At 52.1% G+C, this 20,001-nt stretch overlaps 2 protein-coding genes and 1 long non-coding RNA gene across 3 annotated transcripts; 2 read left to right on the top strand and 1 right to left on the bottom strand.

Annotated features, from left to right (window-relative positions):
• Positions 1–21: 21 nt before the first annotated feature.
• LOC126313357 (uncharacterized) lies at positions 22–3,677 on the bottom strand. Its single transcript, XM_049992305.1, has 6 exons — positions 3,404–3,677; positions 3,282–3,331; positions 3,106–3,216; positions 2,394–3,039; positions 1,486–2,328; positions 22–1,383 (listed from the first exon to the last, which is right to left on the bottom strand). The coding sequence occupies exons 1-6, from the start codon at positions 3,543–3,545 to the stop codon at positions 152–154; spliced, it is 3,024 nt and encodes a 1,007-aa protein (XP_049848262.1). The 5' UTR covers positions 3,546–3,677; the 3' UTR covers positions 22–151.
• A 941-nt stretch (positions 3,678–4,618) lies between these two features.
• On the top strand, positions 4,619–7,187 carry LOC126313356 (hydroxysteroid dehydrogenase-like protein 2). The gene is made up of 3 exons (XM_049992304.1): positions 4,619–4,722; positions 4,843–5,812; positions 5,886–7,187. The coding sequence occupies exons 1-3, from the start codon at positions 4,643–4,645 to the stop codon at positions 6,054–6,056; spliced, it is 1,221 nt and encodes a 406-aa protein (XP_049848261.1). The 5' UTR covers positions 4,619–4,642; the 3' UTR covers positions 6,057–7,187.
• Positions 7,188–11,778: 4,591 nt separating this feature from the next.
• LOC126313355 (uncharacterized) lies at positions 11,779–12,881 on the top strand. Its single transcript, XR_007555113.1, has 4 exons — positions 11,779–11,911; positions 11,982–12,026; positions 12,103–12,703; positions 12,835–12,881. It is a non-coding gene; the product is annotated as an uncharacterized LOC126313355 (long non-coding RNA).
• Positions 12,882–20,001: the final 7,120 nt, after the last annotated feature.

The following is a 20,001-nucleotide window of genomic DNA, read 5'->3' as shown; positions in this document are numbered from 1 at the left end:
TAAAAAAAAAAAAAGTTGAAGTCGGGGGAAAACTCGTCGAAATTTACAGCGTCCCGCTTTAGACCACACTTTGATCTGAGCAGTTGGAGAAAAAAAAAAAAGAGGAAGAAGAGGGGGGGAGAAAGAGAGAGATAGGAAACTGGTTGCCGCTTCAGTCTTTTTGAAATAGTTGGATTTCTGCTTCTGGAATGAGAGGCAGTGGCAACGGCAAGTCTCGAATGGCCCTGAATTTGCCGCAGTTGTTGAGTTGTTCGTTCTCGAGTCTGAAGATGTTCCACATGGCCCGCCGAGTTACCTCGACTAGCGCTAGTATTTTTTTCGACCAGTATTCGTCCAAGTGGAACACGCTGGTCCCGCTTTTTGAAATGTTCAGCGTCCACAGGAACTTCATAACTAGATTCAGAGCCATCGCCAGATAGTACCAGGGCTTCGGATAGAGGAGTTGGTCGCGCAGCAGCCAGTTTTTCGAGTAGATGTCGCCGACCGACCAGTCCTTGTACACGTCCCAGATGTAGGAGTAGACGGTCGCAATGCCGAGGACGACGTAGGAGGCGATCGTCCACGCCTTCGAGTTGAACAGGTAGGTGGAGGCCAGAGCGCAGGCGACTATCCCGACGGCATACTTGCCGGCGTTGTAGAGTTGCGTCGTATCGCCGCCGTCGTAGAACCGACGCAGGCACTGCATGAAGCGCCACAGGTACGGCAGGGCGTTGAGGATGACCTGGACGAAGAAATAGGAGACGCAGCTGGACGCTTTGTCTCGAAACGCGCTCGTCAGGTAGTAGCAAAAGACCATGTCCAAGTCGACGAAGATGATGGCCAGGCTGATCAGTTGGTCCGCCAGAAAGAAGTCCTTGAACAGCACGGGGTAGAACGGCGCGGCGAAGATGCGGCAGAGCGTGCAAACCAGCCAGAACTGCGACTTGATAGAGTAGAAGAGAAACACCGCCACCGCGAGAAGAATGGACATGGACGGAAAGATGTCCGGCGACACGCCCGTCAGCCACTGAAAGCCCGCAACCCTGAAATTCGGGTCGTACAACTGGAAAATCGCCAGGACGTAGAAAATCATCATCAACGCCAAAATCACCGAAAAAATCGAAGCGGCGTCGAAAATGTCCTGGTGTCTCAGGTGACCGCGAGAGTTGAACCCAAATATGAAGATGTAATTGACGCGGTAATGGGACCAGACGTACATGTCGACGCCCCAGTACCACAACATGACGATGGCGAGCGCGAGCATGAGGAAGACGACGAATCCAGGCCTCAGCTTCTCTATCACGTGGCCGCTCATGATCGAGAAAAGATAGACCATCAGGGTGACCAGGCCAACCGTGACTCCGAGCAAGAAGCCAAAGTACAAGTTTTCCTTCTCAACGCTCCCTTTTTGCAAAAAAAAAAAAAAAAAAAAAAAGTTAGACGAAGATCTGCGCTCGCGGACACACGCCACGCGTGCCTGTGCTAGCACTCGCAAACCGAACGCACCTGCGCTATCTTTCGGAACCCGCAGCTTTCGCATCGCCTTGGTTCGATGCCCATTCGTGAACGCGCACGAATAGACGTGCTCCGTCTCCCTGATCAGGCTCCGAAGCTCCTTGGGCCTGTAAAACGAATACTTCGGAAGTATCTCCTGGTGGAACTTCAGTCTGGTCCCAGGCGCCACGTGCTTCTCGTGCTTGGTGGCCAGCTTCTCCACCACCTGCAAGTTCATGTCGTCGAAGTTCTTCAGCAAATACAAACCCCTATACATCTCGCTGTACGCCACGCGAAGCGCTTCCGTCGCCTTCTTGCAGTTAATCTTCTTCAAATCCGGAAGCGGCTCGAAAATCGTCTTTTGCGACAAACCTTCGTCGCGCTTCTCTTCCTCGACAACCGACGGACCCTCCCCGTCCCTCTTGTCTCTCAACCCAATCGTCACCTCGTTGGCATCCGCGTTCACGTTCAATGAAATGTCGTCGTCGTCTACCGCGCCATCGGGCACGCCCCCGAGCATGTTCAGCATCTGCTCCTTGAATTCCGGCCGCTCCGTCTCGGAACCGGTCTTGTTGCTCAACGACCCCGTCTTGGACACCTGCTCGTGAGACAGCCCCGCCCCTCCAAGCAGCACATCTCGGTCCAGCGTCCCAGCCGCCTCCGTCTCTCCCCCCTCATCGAACATCACCTCCTCGCTGCCCCCCGACACGTACCCCGAATCCTCCGACTTAACGCCCTCTTGTCCATCCTCCTTCCCATCCAGGTGAAATATGTCGCTCTTCACCGACATCAGCGACCCGTCCTTCTCCATCTTCGACTCGTCGTCGTTGTCACTCTTGTCGCCCCAATCGTCTTCTGCTCCGTTCAACCGCATCAGCATCGAATTCCGCGAAAAAAAAAAAAAAAAAAAAAAGTCGTACCGCCATCCCCAAACAAACCAGGTCTCTCTTCCATATACATCCTCGAAATAGAATTACTAGACGGCTTAAGATGCACGCCGCCACTCTTGGCACTCGCCGAATGGATCACTCTATTCTCCTTCAAACTATAACACGAATGGCCGTCGCTGTCTGAATCAGAATCGTCCAAATCTATCGGAACCGGCTTGCTGCCCCCCCCAATGTGACCCCCCAGAGACGGCGCTCCCTGCTTCACATCTCCCAGCGGCGAAGAACCAGACAACCTGCGCAACCCCTTCTTGAACCCCTCCCCCTCTTCCTCTCCCTCTTGCACCTTCCCAGCCGCACTCTGACTGCTCCTAGGAGGAGCGCGACGAGACAACTTGTCGGACTCTGCGTCCTCCTTCGCAGCACGACCCCCAAACACCATCTGACCCTTCGACATCTTGTTGAGCTGCTCAATAACGTCCTCAATCCTAGAGTGGCGGTTGATCGAAACGAGTCGGCTCTTGCCCTTCTGATTCAAAAACTTTCTGTACTCTAACTCCTGAGTAGACGACAACCCAATCGTCTCCGAGAGCCTGAGGCGCTGGAACTCTCTCTGCAACTGCGTGCTCAGTCCCCGCGTAAACGGCACGAACTCCTCTATCAAATCAAGCTGAATCGCCTGCAAATTCGCCACAGCTGTCAGCGCACTCCAAGCAAAACACAAACCGCAAAAAACTGCACGAACCTGGTACGTCAAAATGTGAAAACGCTCTATAAACTCCTTCAGCAAAGCGTTATGAAAGGCGTCCACCTTTCTCAAATTCTCCTCGACCATCGTCCAAAACCTCTGCTCTTCCTTTTCACAATACGCCTAAGAAACCTCCCTCCTCGCAAACCATTAAAGTAAACCATCCAACGCACCTTCACACTGCTAATGTCTATGTTTATGGGCCTTCGGTCCCCAATCAACACTAAAACGCCAACTCTGTGAGCACAAAACCGCCCCCTTGACACACACACACACACACACACACAATCCGTACACTTCACCCGCGTGTAGGACTTGGCCAGCTTGATCACGCTCGACTTCACCACGTCTATTTGCCCAGCCAGGGCAGAAAAGTCAATGTACTGGTCTCTCCATTCTGGAATAATGGAGAAGTAGAGACGCCTTCTGAACTTCATCTGAGTCTCAGGGAGAAATGCGGGGCACCCTAGCTACGGACGCGCGATACAAGTGAATTCAGCCTCTGGTCCTCGAGAGGAAACGAATCCAAGAGGAATTCTCCTTCGGCGTCTTGATAGCGAGGTGGCAATGAACCGTTTTCTCAATTTTTTTAAAGAAACTTTTTCGCCGAAAACAAAAATTATGGGACATCCAAATGCGCCGCAGCTTGTCTGAGGCAACCCCGGACGAGACCCAGCGAGAGCAGGTGCAACCTCACTCACGCACCGATCAGCCCGCGAGGGACGCGGCCGCACGAGCCGAGAGCTCGAGCTAGCTTTGGTGTCAAAAACAGCGTCGAAAACGAAGTTAGAAATTCAATTTTTCTCTCGACCAAAACGGTCTTTGATTCTTGCGACTCACCATGGAAGAAAGTAAGACACCCCTCGAACTGGGATTCAGTCACGTACAACTCTGCCCCCTTCTCTGGCATGAAAAGAAGTGCATCACGCAAACTTAACTGACCCCCGCCATTTATGAAAAGGCATCGATACGAGAACCCAAGGACTGAAAGCCATGACCATCCTGGCCCTCATCTACTTAATCAGTTACTTTTCCCCAACCTACTGTTTGCCGCTGTCCCGGATCATTTATTCAATAGGCCTATTTTACAGCTCGGCTGCACTGATGTGCATTTTTTACATCTTCGCGGAAAAACCTCAACAATTATCCCCTTACTTTTCATCGAGCTATCTGATCGTCACCATGATGTTACCAGGCTTGTTGCTCATGCTCCTCTCGGCTACACCGAGCATCCTTCCCCTGTCTAGGCAACTTCACCAACTTCGATTCTGCCTTCAGTCGCACCTTGGCGCACGAGGCAACACTCTAAAATAAACCGCCCGCAGAGGTGGCTCACAGCGCCCCCAACCCCCCCACTCGCGCCCGCCACCACAAAAGCACAGCTGCGGAGACTATGGCCAAAAATAGCAATGATTTCTCGCCCCCTTTGCTTTCTATTCAGTCACACGAGAAAAAAAATTCTTTTATTTGGTCAAATAAAAACTGAACCCCAAAGGCAAAAAAAGCTCTCACATTTCATTGAATGTCCTGAGAGATGAACAACTATTCGCTGAAGGACAAAGTGCTGTTCATAACAGGCGGAAGCCGCGGCATTGGAAAGGCCATCGCCCTACGGTACGATCTGCAGTAATGGACGAACGTTCTTCAAAGCTACAGCAACACGTTCGAACCCCTCCTCCTTTTTTTCCTCGTGAAACCGCTGACTTTTGCAAAACGTGCATGTGTGCATTTCAGCGCAGCTGCCGACGGAGCCAATATCGTTATAGCCGCAAAAACGACTGCCAAAAACGCCAACCAAGATGAAACCATTTACTCGACAGCCGAGCAAATTGTGAAGGTAGGAGGACAATGCCTACCTGTTTTTTGCGACATTCGCAACGAAAAAAACATCGAGGCTGCCATAAAAGCTGCAGTCGACCGATTCGAAACTATCGATATCTTGATCAACAACGCGTCCGCCATTCACCTCAGAGGCACACTAGATACGGAAATCAAGCGCTTTGACCTAATGCACAACGTGAACGTGCGCGGAACCTGGATCACCTCTAAGCTGTGTCTGCCCCACTTGCTAAAATCGACAAATCCGCACATTTTGAACATTTCTCCACCCCTGCTAATGGATCCAATCTGGTTCGAAAAACATACCGCCTACACCATCTCCAAGTACGGAATGAGCATGTGCGCCCTCGGTATGGCCCGAGAGTTCTCTAAACAGGGCGTGGCGGTGAACGCATTGTGGCCGCTGACCAGTATAGCAACCGCGGCGACCAAAATGCTCGGCGGAGAAGAATTGCTGAAAAAATCCAGAAAACCAGAAATTATGGCAGACGCGGCTCACGCCATTCTAACTCGCTCTTCGAAACAATGCACGGGAAACTTCTTCATCGACGAATACGTCCTCCGCGAAGAAGGCGTCAGCAATTTTTCAAAGTACGCATACTCCCCCGGCCACAGACTCACCATGGACTTCTTCGTCAAGCAACAATCACAAGGTAAACTCCAAAACAACGGACAAGACAAAGTCATTGTCTTGCTTCAAATCATCCTCCAAAACTTCGAAAAAAGCAACATCTCCAAAACAATCAACTCAAACCCCTCAAGCACGGCCACTCTGCAGTGCAACGTCAAAGAGGACTGCTACAGGCCAGAGCAGACCTACACCGTCGAGCTAAAAAGCGGAGACGCGCACGTCGTAAAGGGAAAGGTACGCCCCCTGTATCAGCCTAGTGTGCGCACAAAAACGCCGAACTGTTCGCGCAACTGACTCTCTCTCTTAGCCCCTCAGCAAACCGGACTGCGTCGTCAGCTTGTATATGGATGACCTATACACAATCGTCTACGGAAACCTAGACCCACACAAGGCCGTGTCAAACAACCGAATCACAGTCATCGGCGACTCGAAACTTGCCATGACGCTCCTGGGATCGCCCCTCAATGCCAGGCTCTAACGCGCGCGCACAAACGGTCCGTGCATCCAAGTGTAAGCGCGCGCCTGTCACTGATGCGCTCCGCACACACACAACGTGCGCGTGTGTATGTATTTATACAATGTACCCTTCCTCTCTCGCCCCCAAGCGAGCGAGGCGCGAGTCGGACCACGCGTCGCGTGTGTCCTTCGAACCGCGTTCCAAACACGGAACTCTGCTCTGTCTTTACGCTCCTTTCTTCTGCGTGCCGAGGCCTCCCGCCACGCGCGAACGTCCGTTCTTGAGAGGCCGGGACCACCCCCGCTGTGAAGCGAACGTCATCTGCGGCCGCGTACGAACCAATTCACTTTCACGGCAAAAAGAAAAAAAATCTGTCTTGTCACGGATTTTCGCTCGCGAGATGAACAAACTCCATCGCCTTCGCCATCTTCGACAAGTCCCGCCGAATCAAGTAAATCTGACAAAAAACAACCAATACCACGCATATCAACACCAGCCTCTCCATGCTGAACGCACTCGCTCTGCCCGCGGAGGCCTTGGGCGTGACACCACTGTCCTGAACCCTCGGCACAACCTGGTGGGGCGGCTTCGAGATGAGGTCTCGCAATGACGTGTCAACGTCTTTGAAGCGCTCGTCTATCAATTCAATACACGCCTCCTGAGCCAGTTGCAGCTTCCTGATTTTGTGCGAAATATCCGGCTGATTTTCTTGCTCGTCGGTAGTGTTCGAAAGAGAATGGACCCTTTCTATCTTGCTCGCGTTCAATTCCATCTCTCCGGAACACTCGGACTCTTCTTCGGTCGCGCTGTTCGCGGTGTCGGAAACCGCCGAACTGAAGTACGGCTTGTTCTTCTCCCAGTCTGGAATAGCCTGGCGAATGCATTCCAACCACTTGTCGGCCTCTTCCTTCACTCGAATGATCGCGTAATCACCCCCAACTGGCAACAACGCGCGCGAAATGGTCTCCCCCTTCAACCCATTCTTGCTGTAAATAGGATAATGATTCACGTTGTAAACCTTGAAACAAAAGTCGTTCATCTTGCTCGGACGCGGACGCACATCGCATCCGCTCAGCATCAAAATCCCAAGACAATTCCTCCTAGGCACGTCACTCTGTGATCTATAATAAATCAAACGACCAGGCTCCAAAACCGCCCATCTGTCCCTCCATTTCTTAAACGAGTTTCGAATTTTTACCCATCCGCTGTGAATGACCTCCTCACCATCAGAATCCTGCCGACTCTTCTTGCCTATCTCCTTCATCTTGTTGTAAACCATCTTGACCTCCTCCCTAACCTGCTTCTTTTTCTCCTTCAACGACTTCTTCAACAGAGAACTGTCTTGAGACGCCGACGACAAATTCTCCTCCTCTCCCGGCTTCATCGAATCCCCCGACTTCATCTCCTTACAACCCCTCCGCGTCTGTCGGTCGGACAGCCTAATCGGCGCAAGCGTGTCCTCGCTCATCTCCGAAGCCAAAGCGGAACCACCACTCCCGAACTTCGACATGCCAGGTAAATCCTCGCTGCTTGTCATCGCCGCCTTCTTCGCCCTCCCCTTGTCCTGTGGTAACCCAGCCATCGGCCCACCTCTGCCCCTCTCAGACTGATCGCCCCTCTTCTCAACCCGATAATCCGACGACTTGCTCACGCTTTTTTTTTGCCTCAAAGCGTGTTCGGCCGACAACTTCTCTAACTTCAAACTGTGATTGTACACCCAACTCTCGCTTTCCTCGTCGTACTTGAAATACTTCCCAACGTACTGCGTACCCGACTCCTCCAGCGCCCTAGTGCGCTCGCGCTGACTAATCTCCACCTGCTTCTTCTTCTTGTCGGCCAACGATATGTTGCCATTCACAACCGCGTCATTCACCTGCTTCCACACCTTGACGGTCGACAGCGGGTCCAACTCGCCGTACGTGAAATACCGCAGTTGGGGATACGGCTGGTCCTCGAAGTCAATCAACAACGTCCTCCCCTTAATGTTCAACTCGTTGCTCTCAGAATAAGGCTTGATGTAAATTTTTTTGCCACACAAACCCTCCAATTCCACCTTCACCACATTGTTCTTGTCAATTATGTGTCCCTTCAGAGCACTCTTCCCGTTCGCGTCTTCCTTGAACTTGATTCTGGCACTCAAACTCGTATTCGGACACTCCACTTTTATCTCGCCATCCCACACTATATACTTCTGACCCCACACAACGTTTCGTACCATAATGTCGGGCAAAAACTTCGTAAACTGATACGATTCCTTCAACCGCGTATTTTCCACACAAAATCCCCCTCCAGTCGTGACCGATGCGTAGTTTCCGCCAAACCGAACGCCAAACCACACGTTGGAACTAACCACCACGTTCTCACGGCAATTTTGCACTATAAAAGCCGTCACAGGCGGGTGATGCGAAACTTGCTCTCCAACGAAAATCGAATTGCTCTCAAAGCGATCAGGCTCTAACGGATGCACAGTCCAAGCCACGTGGCTCTCGCCCAACACTGCGTTCCATGGCTTTTTATTGAATGTTTCAGAACGAATTGTTCCGAGAAAAAAACGCAGCACACAAAGAAAACGTTCTAAAGGGTTGGAGGACTCCTTGTTCATGTCAAACAACAAGTATAATGTCTTCAGTTGGCGCGATGCCACCAGCTCCAGCATACCAAATGGATAGCACACTTCTGCGGGCAGAGAAACTCTAGTTAAGTCCTGTCCAGGCTTGAGTTGTGACACGAAACTTCTCACCACGGAGAATAGATTAATCTTGCGATCTCGCCATTCCCCCTCCTTATCCACATAACCAACGGCTTCCTCATCATCGTCATACTCTGCCTCTGAGGGACTAGACTGAGACGCCATAAGGTACTTTGCAGACTGAGACGCGAAAAATAACTCTCAAACGCAAGTCGCAAGATAGGTCGATACTGCAAGACGCGAGAGCATAAGCTAATTTGTCTTCCAGCGGCTTCTATCCACTAATAACACAGTATAGGGGTCAAAATTTTAATAATGTGTATCATTTTCTAAAAAAAATATACATTCTGAATCTTTCTGGTAACTTCATATGGCGCAATCATAAGTCCAATCAGCGTCAACCGCAGTCTTTTTTTTCACGATAGATTTTGCAGGTACTTGTGCACAATCTGAACGCGTTTTTTTTAAGTTGAGAGTCCTCTCGCTAACGGTACCATAACTCAGCATGCGTACAACAAACTCGTGGTAATTTGTTTCAGCAGCTAGCGGATTGTATTCATTCAACGGAATTCTGTCTATCGCACAATCAATAAGAGCTCTTTCCACACACCCTGACAAATCCGTGGCTTCGACTCTTGAACACTGAAAAAACTCTTCCACGATATCGTCATTCGTCGCAATTGGCCTTGCGTACAAATTAAACGTGCTTCTGTCATGATCTGGGCACAGGATATAATAGAAATTTAACCCCGTACTGGGAGAGATTTCGTTGCATTCCAATCTCCTCGACGATCTAACGATAAGCGCCTCGCCCTTCTCTTGGAGTCGCCTGCATAGGGCCTTCAGCAAAGTCTGATTTTTCTTGAACTCCTTCCAACTGGCACGCTCGCCGGTTGACCATGTCACCATAAAATGCGCTCCAGTCACCAACAAGTCTGAAAATTCCGAGCTTTTAGCCCTGTGTAACACTTCTATCTTGTTACAGCCAGCACCCCTGTTGCTCGTTGCGTGTGTGTTTCTATCAATCGGTCTGAGCTTCTTGAAGACGCGATTGGTAAACGTTGACCGAGGAGAACAGAACAAGGAAGGCCTGGGCATCCTAAGAAACGGCGAGGTAATTCTGCATCTGATTTCTATATCTTCAGATAACCTCAGCAAAAATTCGTCCTGATATAAAGGTTCTTCATACATGCCATGCACCAATTTTTTGAAAAAAGCGTACAATTTTGCCTCGATTCTGTCTGAAAATTTCAGCAGCTTGCAATGCATCAACTCATCGCAAAGTGCGCGGAGACCGGACCTCGCGTCTAATTGAACAATATCGCTTCCAGACGTGCTCTTGAGACCATTCTTAAAGTCACCGTCGTCGTCGCCTAGGCGAAACGGAGTATGCTCAAGGACGACAATGCTGGTGTTGATTTCTGCCGCGTCCAGTTCCTTGAGCATTTTATATTGTGCCTCATCAGTCAAGAAAGTGGGGTTCTGGGTCGTCAGCAAAACGAGGGTCCATACGGCCGGTCTAGGAAATCTTTGATGAGCACTGAAAACGGCGCTGAGTAGATCAAATGTCGATTTTGATAACGCATTGGCGTCTCTTGGCTCAACAAGGGATAGCGTGTCGAGGCTATGGTACCATTGTATAAGATCTAACCTGTTTATTTGTATCAAATGCTTAACAACACATAAAACACAAATAGTAAGTGAAATGCGCATGTGTCAACGTTTCCAACTTACAGATACCTTTGGTTGATTTCCAAGTTGGACCAATGAAATCAGCATATTACTGGAGTCCTGAGCACAGAGGTTGACGAACTTTTTGCAGCAGCGCTGTATCAACAGAAGATTCTGTTGGTACAATTCAAATTCCTGATTCAAGTAAAGAACATCTACCGCTATAATAAATATGCTTTCAACTAGTTTTGACATGGATACATTAGTTTTCTTATGCACTGACGTATTAGTTTCAGTCTACCTTGGAGGATGCGTGAATACAGTGGCTAAGCGAGAATAGGATGTTGTAATTTTTTTTTAAAAAGATGTAAAAAATGTGTTCAATCGCATAGTATATAGAGCCTTTCCTCTCATTTACGACTGATTTACAAGGTGGCACTACGCCCTATTGAAGAAGTTCAAACAGAGCCTATCGCTGAAAATTTGCAGTTTTTTTGAAAGTACACTCTCTTTTCATAACGACGCTTTTTTACCAATGTTAAAGGCGAGTTCCGTCTAATTCGTTGCATATCGACGCGCCTCAAAAGGAATGATGAGGCTGCACATTTCTTGCTCAACAGAGAAGGAGGTGAGGCGTGCATTTGGCATTGATTTTGTGACATGCAGAGTCGACTTCAACGCGCCCAAAGTTTTGATAATTGTCGACGCCAAGCACAAATTAGTCGTGAACGTCGGCTGCGTATCGGCCCATACCCCAATTTTGTTGAACACATCGATTTTGAGAAGACATTGAGTCAACTAGAGCAGATCGAATACAGTTTTTGCGCAAGTGTAGATTGCTCGCCTTAAAAAAAACAATGGCAGACGTGCGCGCAAATGACGTGTAAAAGAGTAAATTGGCCTTCAGCAAGAAATTCGGAATTTATTCGATAGGTAGCCAGTAACATCACGAAATCCTTGCGGGAGTTAGGATTTATCGAAAATGAGAAGCAAGGCGTAGGCCTAAATTAAAATTTCGGCTACAAAGGGCTTGGTATCGAAGTAAAAAAATGTTACACGAACTCTTTTTTTTATACAAGTTTTTCGACCGTAGCATATTTTCACGTACAGCGAAAATTATAGCCATTTCGGGATAGCCTATCCAGATTTCGCTGATGGTATCTGTTACCACGCATCTTCTGGAAGTGCTCAGGAAATACAATTCAATGTACCTCTATCTAGACAAATTTTTTTTTTTGACTTGATTCTCTTTACATCGTTGTCTTTGAACAGAGAAAAACAATGGAGGTCAATAGACTCGTATTATATAACGGCTTTCAATTCAATTGGTCGCTTATGTTTGTACCGAATTTTTGTCTCTCGAGGAAGCGCAGTTGACGTATTCTGACATCTGACTTGTTTGTGCATGAACTGAGCAAAATCACAAAAGATTCAGGCGATGAGTCCGCGTCAAGCTGTCTGCATCTGGATGAAGATGCAATGAGCACATACTACATTCCGGACCTGGTCCAATCGGGTAAGGGCGTACTCGTGTGCGTACAACTTGAAGCACGCCAACGGTCATAAGGCTAATTGTCTACCTATAGTCAATTCTAGTATTGAGGATTTGAATTCACGTGTAATCCCAGAGCGTACGAATACTGATCTGAGTAATAGTTTCAGCGCCGCCTATTTGTTACCGACAGCGGAGAACCTTTTGTATATTAGAGAGGAATATAGTGCAGAAAATTTTGGAAATCAAAGCTGAGGCCCTTAAGTTGATCAACTTCAAGAGTACTGACGAGTATTGCGGAATGTCTACGTCTGATGTGAATGTCTCAGGATTTTTGTTTACAACCTCTGAATTGCTAGAACTCATAGAACTACTTTCGATGGCCTACATTAAGGAGTATGAAATGCGGACAGTGATTTTCGATGAATTATTAAAAAAAAAACCTAAAAATTTAAGCACTTATGCGCTGATAATAAAAATAGCGCCCTACATTAGCAATCCAATATTCGATAAAATAAAAAACGTCATATCAAACTAAGATTAGACCGTTGATTTTCAGTGGGGGAAAGTCTCTTCAAGATCGTACCGTCAGGAGGCGCGTAAGTGTTCATATAAACGTTCATGAAGGAAGTTGCGAAATTCGACCGCAATTAAGATAGACGTGCTCGGATTTCGTGGATCTTGGGTTGACGGGGGATTTACAGCGCTCGGCGCGCTCAGCGACGTCGGCAAATTTTGCAGGCCAGAGAAGACTTTTTTTTTTTTTTATGATTTAATATTCTATTAGAATGTCCATTGCCTCTTCTATTGTCCGAGGTATGTATTCGCGCCTTTTTTTCGCCCGGTACCGGACCGCTTGTCGAGGTCAGGTCTGAGGGCCAGTCGTGGTCGGGAAAACGCTTTCTTTGGCATAAATGCTCCGTCCGCTAACGCTTGCGTACTTCAAGCCCTTCTTTTTGCTCGCGGCTGTGTTTGAAACCCTATAAGTTGTTCGAAATGGTATGCAGGATGAATCTGAAAAAAAAAATCGTTCTGTACACACGTTCTCGCGATTCGAGCGAGCCTTAAAGGTACAGGTTTTACGTACGAACTTCTGACTCTCGTTGGCTCCTATATTAGGCTCATACAAAAAAAGTTGGCATCGTTGGCAAATACGGTCCGCGCTATGGTGCTTCTATTCGTAAGCAAATCCGAAAGATCGAAATTTTACAACACGCCAAATACACATGCCAATTTTGTGCCAAGGACTCTGTAAAGCGTAGAGCTGTTGGGATTTGGGCGTGCAAGGGATGCGGTAAAACCATAGCAGGTGGCGCATACACGCCCACCACGACAACGGCTGTCGCCGTTCGATCGACCATTCGACGTCTTCGTGAAGTTGTAAAGAATAAATGATCGTCGTGACGTGTTCGCCTCGTTGAAGAGACATGGCGATTTTATTCACCCTTTTTTTTTTTATGACGCGTGCGCAGCAGGACGGGCCCAGCCCTCCGTTCGATGCGCTCGCGGTCGGAGGGGTCCGGCAGAGAACCTCGAACGGGCGTCACGGTCAATTTGCTCGTTGAACGAGCACAAAAACGTTTAACATTTTGTGTTGTACGCGACGCGCGCGCGTGTCGTACCCTCCATTCCGGGGCCTCTCTGGCGCTCCGCGACGTCGCGGACGAGGTCCGAGGGTCGGGCGTCGAGGAGCCAGAGGGGCGCGGGGCGGCTCTCGCGCGGCCGGCCGTCGAGCAAGGGAGTGACGCGCTACGCGCGGACGCCGGCGTTTTTTCTGTGGGGGGGTGTGTGGAGTTAAATTCATGAGAGATATGTTGTCATGCGCGAAGTTCCCTAGCAGAGCGGCTTTTGAAAGCTCTTTTTGAGCCTGGTTAATTCCAAAACCGTGTCGGGGTGATAGCCCTTGGGATCTGGAATTTGAGCCGTTCTCAGATATTCCACAAAGAATTCTGGCGTGACAACGTTCGAATTCTTCAGGGACAGACGAGAGGGTATGCTTATCTTCTTCCAAGAGTTTAGATCCACAAGTATGTAGGAGTACGCATGTTCTTTGTCGAGGCCGTCTTCGTGCCAGACAGCAGGCTTCGCAAGAGAAGCAAGAAAGATAACGTACCAGTTTTTGGTGACGGGACTGGGCTTAACCAAAATTTTCATGTCTTCCAGAAGGCCCTTTCCGTCTTGGGCGGCCTTTTTGCGACACAGCTCAGGCGCGTGAACCATGTCCAGCAGGCCGCTGGCGCGACTCGGCGAGGACAGGAGGCTAGATTTCCATTCGAACGCCGCTTCTTCTAACAGCACTCCTCGCTCTAGACTCTCGAGGAGCCACTGAGGGGACAGGACCCAACACCCCCTGGCCAAGGCGGTGAAGAACTTCTCCTTTTTGGATATGGAGTCGGTGACCAGATGAGTGAAGAGGTCCATCTCGTTGGTGAAATTCAGGCCCAGTTGTCTTCCTACGCCCTCGACGTCGCTTTTCGTGAGCTCAGAGTTCGAGAATCCGGACAGAGACACAATCACGGAAGAAATGTCCGACTTCGAAGCGCCAAAGGGCGGCGCGAGCTTGTCTTGGCTGAGAGGAAAGCCAGCGCGCCCGAGAGGCTCCCCGAGATCGCCGTGGGAGCCGCGGGAGCCGTGCGAGCCGCGGGAGCCGTGCGAGCCGTGCGAGCCGTGCGAGCCGTTTTCGGGAGACTCCCCAGCATCGTCGGTCAAGCTGGTCACGTCTGGAGGGTTCAAGAGCAAACTGGCCATTCTCTGTATCTCGTCCTGGGCGGATTGGCGCAGAACGTGGCTAGAGGCCTCTTTGAAGGGGGAGCACGCCACGTCGCCTCCGACGAACCCGCCCGAGGAATTCTCGTAGGTAATTTGAAACCGGGAGTCGGACAGAAGGCGATCGTCCTTTTCGACTGCCCATTTGGGACCCTTGCGGCCGTCCTTCGGCGACGCGGCGCTCTCCGAATCGGTCTTCGCGCTCGAGGCGTCCAGACATGTCGACATCGCCTGGGAATCAGACACCACGTACTCGCCCAAGTGGGAGAACACCGAGTCGGCCAACTCGCCCTTCAAGTTCAGCGAGGATTGACCGACCGCCGTCGGCGACGAGCCTTCTGCTCTCTGGACGTCCAAATCGCCCCCGCGAGCACGAGCAGGAGGAATATGGTGAAAAAGCTGGCGAATGCATTCGATTTCCTCATTTTCGCCGTCCTCGTGCTCTCGCGCCGCCGCGTCCTCCCCAGCCTGACTGCTCTGTTCCGCTGCTTCCCTGTAAGAAGGACAATGCTCCGCCTCATACGACTCCACGTCCTCCATCGCCGAGCACCCCTCGACTCCCGACGCGCATATGGACCTCTTCAAAGACCCAGTCAACTCCATCCCGCCCTCTGTGTGCACTTCCTCATCCAACTGAACCCCCCCGTCGCCACCCTCTCCTAAACTCTCCCAATCGGGAAACTCGGTCCTGCGCAAACAAAACCCCCGGCCCTCCTCCCTCCGAGACAACTTCGTCACCCTCCCACCCCCGCTCGCAACCCGCTTCTTACCCTCTGCCCTCTTGCGCTTCGGAGAAGACCCGTACGTAATCCCGAGCGCCATCTTCTCGTCGAAGCTCGCGTGAAAAAGCGCCTCCCGAACCCGACGCCCCTCCAACCTGCACCGGTAAAGCCAATCCGGAGACACAAAATAAAGCTTCTCCATCACGTTCGACTTCCCCTTCCTGAGCTCACTCAACTTGTCAACCCTCCCCAAGTGAACCACGTGCGTCACGCTCGGATCGAACGCCCAAGCGGACTCGGCGCCCATAGATTTCGCCAACTCCTCAATCTCCGTCTGGCGCTCCGACAACTTCCTCGTCACGTAAATAACCACACCCTCCAAAACCCGCTCACCCGCCCCCCGCTTCGACTCCAACTCGCACGCCAACTCCGAACGCAACGCGCTCTCCTCTCTCTCCGACGACTCGCCGCGGCAACGCTCCGGCTCAATCACCAAATACGGCCCCTCTTCCACCTTCCTCCCCTCTCTCACGCAGGCGTACAACCACTCTGGCCTAACGACGCGGATCCCAACCTCCCTCGACTTCCTCTGCTTCACCCCGTCGTACTCATACGTCAGCAAGTGCGTCGTCTTCCTCGGCTTCAACGCGCAACTCTGCTCTCCCCCAACCAGCAAAACCAACGTCTTCAACCACTCTCTAGCGTGACCCCTCAGCGACGCCGTGCAAATCGACACGCCCCCCATCACGCGCCTGTACAACCGCAGGCTGTGCGGCGTAGGCTCGAACAAACTGGGGCACTCCCGAGGCGAAACAACTCTGTTCATCGACACGCACGCCTCAAGCCACTGAATCGACACAAGACGCTCTCGGCACTCGGACAACCCCTCCCTCGCAACGCCATGAGGCGCCACCACGTACCACTGATCACTCAAACAATCCAGCGCCGCCTCTCTCCATTCCTTGCACACCCTCCCTCCATGCGACACAATGAAATCGCTCAACTTGGCCTCCGAATCGGCCCTCATGTGCGAAATCGCAAACAACGTCCTACAAAACAAACCGGACCTCTCCGCCAATTCAACCGACTCCGGCCCCCCCCCTTCGCAAACCTCAACCCTCTTCTGCGCCAGCCCCTCTCCTCCAAATACACCCCCCTCCCTCCCTCCCCGCCTCAAACCCCCCGACTCCCTGTCAAACGTCAGCAGGTAAGACCCATCCTCCAGGCGCCTCCTCGTCTCAAAGCAATGCAAGAACCACTCGTGACAAACCAATCTCGGCGCAGACGACAGACCATCCAGACTCTTCAGGAACTCAGCCAACCCGCCATCCGCTCCCCCCAAAAAACAAGACTCCTCGTTCAACACAACGTAATCCGCCACCTCCGGCAACTCCACTCTCTCCCCACCCCCCTCTTGAATCATGTACGACAAAGCCATCGTCGCGCGGTGGTTCTCCATGTGCACGTAAAACTTCAATCCGGAAAAATATTCCCCCCCTCCTCTCACGTCCCTCGACGCGAAAAAAACGTCCTCCGACCGAATCGCCGCACTCCCTCGCCACCCGCCGTCCCTCGCCGACTCTCGCCACTTCTCGAACCCAGCGGCAAATATCTCGTACGGACCCTCGCTCACCCACTCCCCCCGCCTCCGGCACTCCTCCAACCACTCCATGTTCACCACCGCAATCCCCCACAACTTCGCGTGCACGTACTTCCCCTCAGGACCCAAACTCGCGTACCGAACGTCCATAATGAGGTGCGTGCTGTCGCACTCCAACTTGACGGAAAACAAAGCGCCCAACTGCAGCGCCATCTCCCCTATCTCGACGCGCTTCGACGGCTGCACGCCGCTGACGGTAATCCTCGCCCCCTGCAGGGGAGGCACTTGGAAATTCGCGCAGTCAAGCTTCTTCTTCTGCTGAAAGCACTCGTAGGGCCAATTCAAATTCACCACCGCCATCGCCCCGCGAGTCGACTTGGCCAAGTTGAACTTCTGACTCTTGCAAAAGCCAACCACCAAATGCGTGACGTTCAGGTCAAACGCCGGCTGAAACCTTCCCCCGCACCACTTCACAATGTGGGAAAAAATAGTCGTCGCCTCTCTCGTCACCCCGGTCGTCGACACAACGGTGCCCTCCAGGGCGTGGCACAAAATGGGAAGGCTCTCCAAAGGCGGAAACGGCAACCGCTGGCTCGCGCACCGGTGAACGACTGACGAGCCTGTCAAAGCAATCAGTTAACAAACACTAACAACATGAAACCCACAACCTCTCGCCCGCCAGCAAAGCTTACCCACTATCAGCACCCTCTCTCCACTCAGCACCTTCCTCAGGACCAGATCCTATCGCACACGTTCCCGCGCAGGGCGTCAGACCCAAGGCGGGCTCGGAAAAAAAAAAAGGAAAGAACAGGGATTCTAGGAGAGCGTACGCGATCCCAGTCGTCGAACACCGTCACCACGCCCTCCTCGTTCGGGTCGTGGACTACGAGCCCGCCGTTCTCCAGAATCTCGTGTCCGAGGAGACTCGATTCGGACAGGGACAAAGAAGGAGAAATGCAGAATTTGACACCTGTAAAGGGAAGCATTCTGTACCGATGAGGGGGAACCTCGGCCGTCGCGGTTGAGAAAGGAAAAATTCACGGGCTGAGTGCGTTAACAGCATGCATGGCAGTGATGGAAGAAAGGAAGTGACGCGCGCGACTTAAAGAGCGTCTAAAAAAAAAAAAAAAAAAAATGTGTCGTACATGATACAAGCCTATATCTATCTACCTCTCTGTCAAATATTCTGGCCCCTTTTCTTTTCCCGCGGTGCCACGTCGTCCCGGCCGTGCACCACCCACGACGCGGGCCCCTACGCGCGAGCATTGCCCGGGTCCGCGAGCTCGATCTCCTTCGCCCGTTGCAGCTTCTCGCGCTCTTCATTGCAGCAGTGAGCCAACGACGCATTCGAGAGCTCGCCGGCCACGGTGCACGCGCCGAGCTTGGGCTCCTCGTCGCGCGCCCGCGCGCCCCCTTTGACGCGGCGCGACTCAGCAAAATTCGCGTTCGCGCTTTCGCGAGAAGCGGAATTCGCGCCGGAATTCGCGCCCTGTCGCCTCTTCAAGCTGTCGGTCTTGATCTGGCACAGAATGTCCTGCCAAATCCACGGGAACGACAGCATGTTGTCCTTTTCGTCGTACTCCGGCGAGTAGGTGATCACGTAGCAGGCCGACGCCCTCGCCAGCAGCTCCGGAGTCCACGAGTCGGGCTTGCTGCTGAACCCCGCCGACTCGTAGAACTTTTTCGAAATTTCGCGCCGAATCGTCGTTAAAATCTCGTCAAAGTTGTCGCGCTTGTCCTGCCACTCCTTCCTCTGCCTCACCGTCTCGTAGATGATGTCGCCGGTCACCATCGTCCCCTCGTCCGAGATCTGGTACAGACCCATGATGTCCCTTATGCAGGCGTTGTGGGCGTCTCGAAGCTCCATCGCCCATCCGATGTACTGCTCGTGTCCCTCCACCACCAGGTCCGGGTCGACGCAAGTCGGCACCTTCGACGCCTCCGACTTGCCCGCCACCAGGTACTGGTCGCTGATCGAGCGGTACAGCTTTCCCAGGATCTTCTTCGACGGATACACCTGAGTGCTGAACGTGTTCAGGAAATCCGGGCGCTTCGGAATGTTCAGCTCGTCCAGGTTCGGCACCACCAGACCGGTCTTCGGCGAGTCCACCGCGATGTTATGCATCTTCGCGAGCATCAGACACGTCTTGTCGAACGCGTTCTCATCGCTCTTGTCCGCGTAGTACATGTGCGCGTCCGCGATTTGTCCCAGTCGGTCGTAGTGCATGAAGTCCACGAAAAATTTGTTGAGCTCGCCATCCAAAACCTCGTTGTCCTCCTTGTCCAGCTTCGACGCCGTGCTCGAGCTCGTGTGCGCGTCCGGGGGCACGTCCGTCCTCGCACCCTCCAGCACTTCACCCCACAGCACCAGGAACGTGTCCCCGTCCAAATCGCCCCCCGAACAAATGTCCGCCACGCACCGATCCCCTCGCTGCGGAAACACGATGCAGTTCTCCAGGTGCATCAGCTCCGGCCTCTTCACCGCCGTCAGGAACGCCACATCGCCGGGGTGCAGGCACGGAGAGCGAGAAACGCAAACCTTCCCCTCCAACACCACCGACCCCTGCGCCGTGCTCTTCCTCACGAACACCATCCCGGGCTCCAGCACGTCGTACTCGTCCATAACCCCAATCGCGTACAAACCGTCCTCCACCGGAATCCGCGCCATGATGCGAATGTCGTGCTGGCGTCTCAACGTAAACGCCTTCATCAACGACGCCAAGTAGGGCTCCTTCTTCACGCTGAACCCAGTCTTGATCAGCTGTATGATCTTCGGCGGAATCGAGTCCGGCTTGTTCGACGCCCTCCACGTCGTCTCCAGCAGCTCAATCTGCCTCTGCTTCGCCGCCTCCGACTCCGTGTCCGACGCCTGGTCGAACAACAGCCTCTTCACCGCCCTGTTCTGCAGCTCCAGGAACGTCGCGTCCGGCACGCCCAGCGTCGACAGCAGCAAAATGATCTGGCGGTTCAGGTGCGCCGGCAAGTGCTTCGCCCACGTAATCACCTCGAACTCGTGGTAAGCGCTC

The sequence above is a fragment of the Schistocerca gregaria genome, unplaced genomic scaffold (assembly GCF_023897955.1).
Source record: "Schistocerca gregaria isolate iqSchGreg1 unplaced genomic scaffold, iqSchGreg1.2 ptg000473l, whole genome shotgun sequence".
In the NCBI taxonomy this organism is placed as follows: Eukaryota; Metazoa; Arthropoda; class Insecta; order Orthoptera; family Acrididae; genus Schistocerca; species Schistocerca gregaria.
The sequence above is the reverse complement of the archived record's forward strand: the minus strand, read 5'-3'. Positions and strand labels throughout refer to the sequence as shown.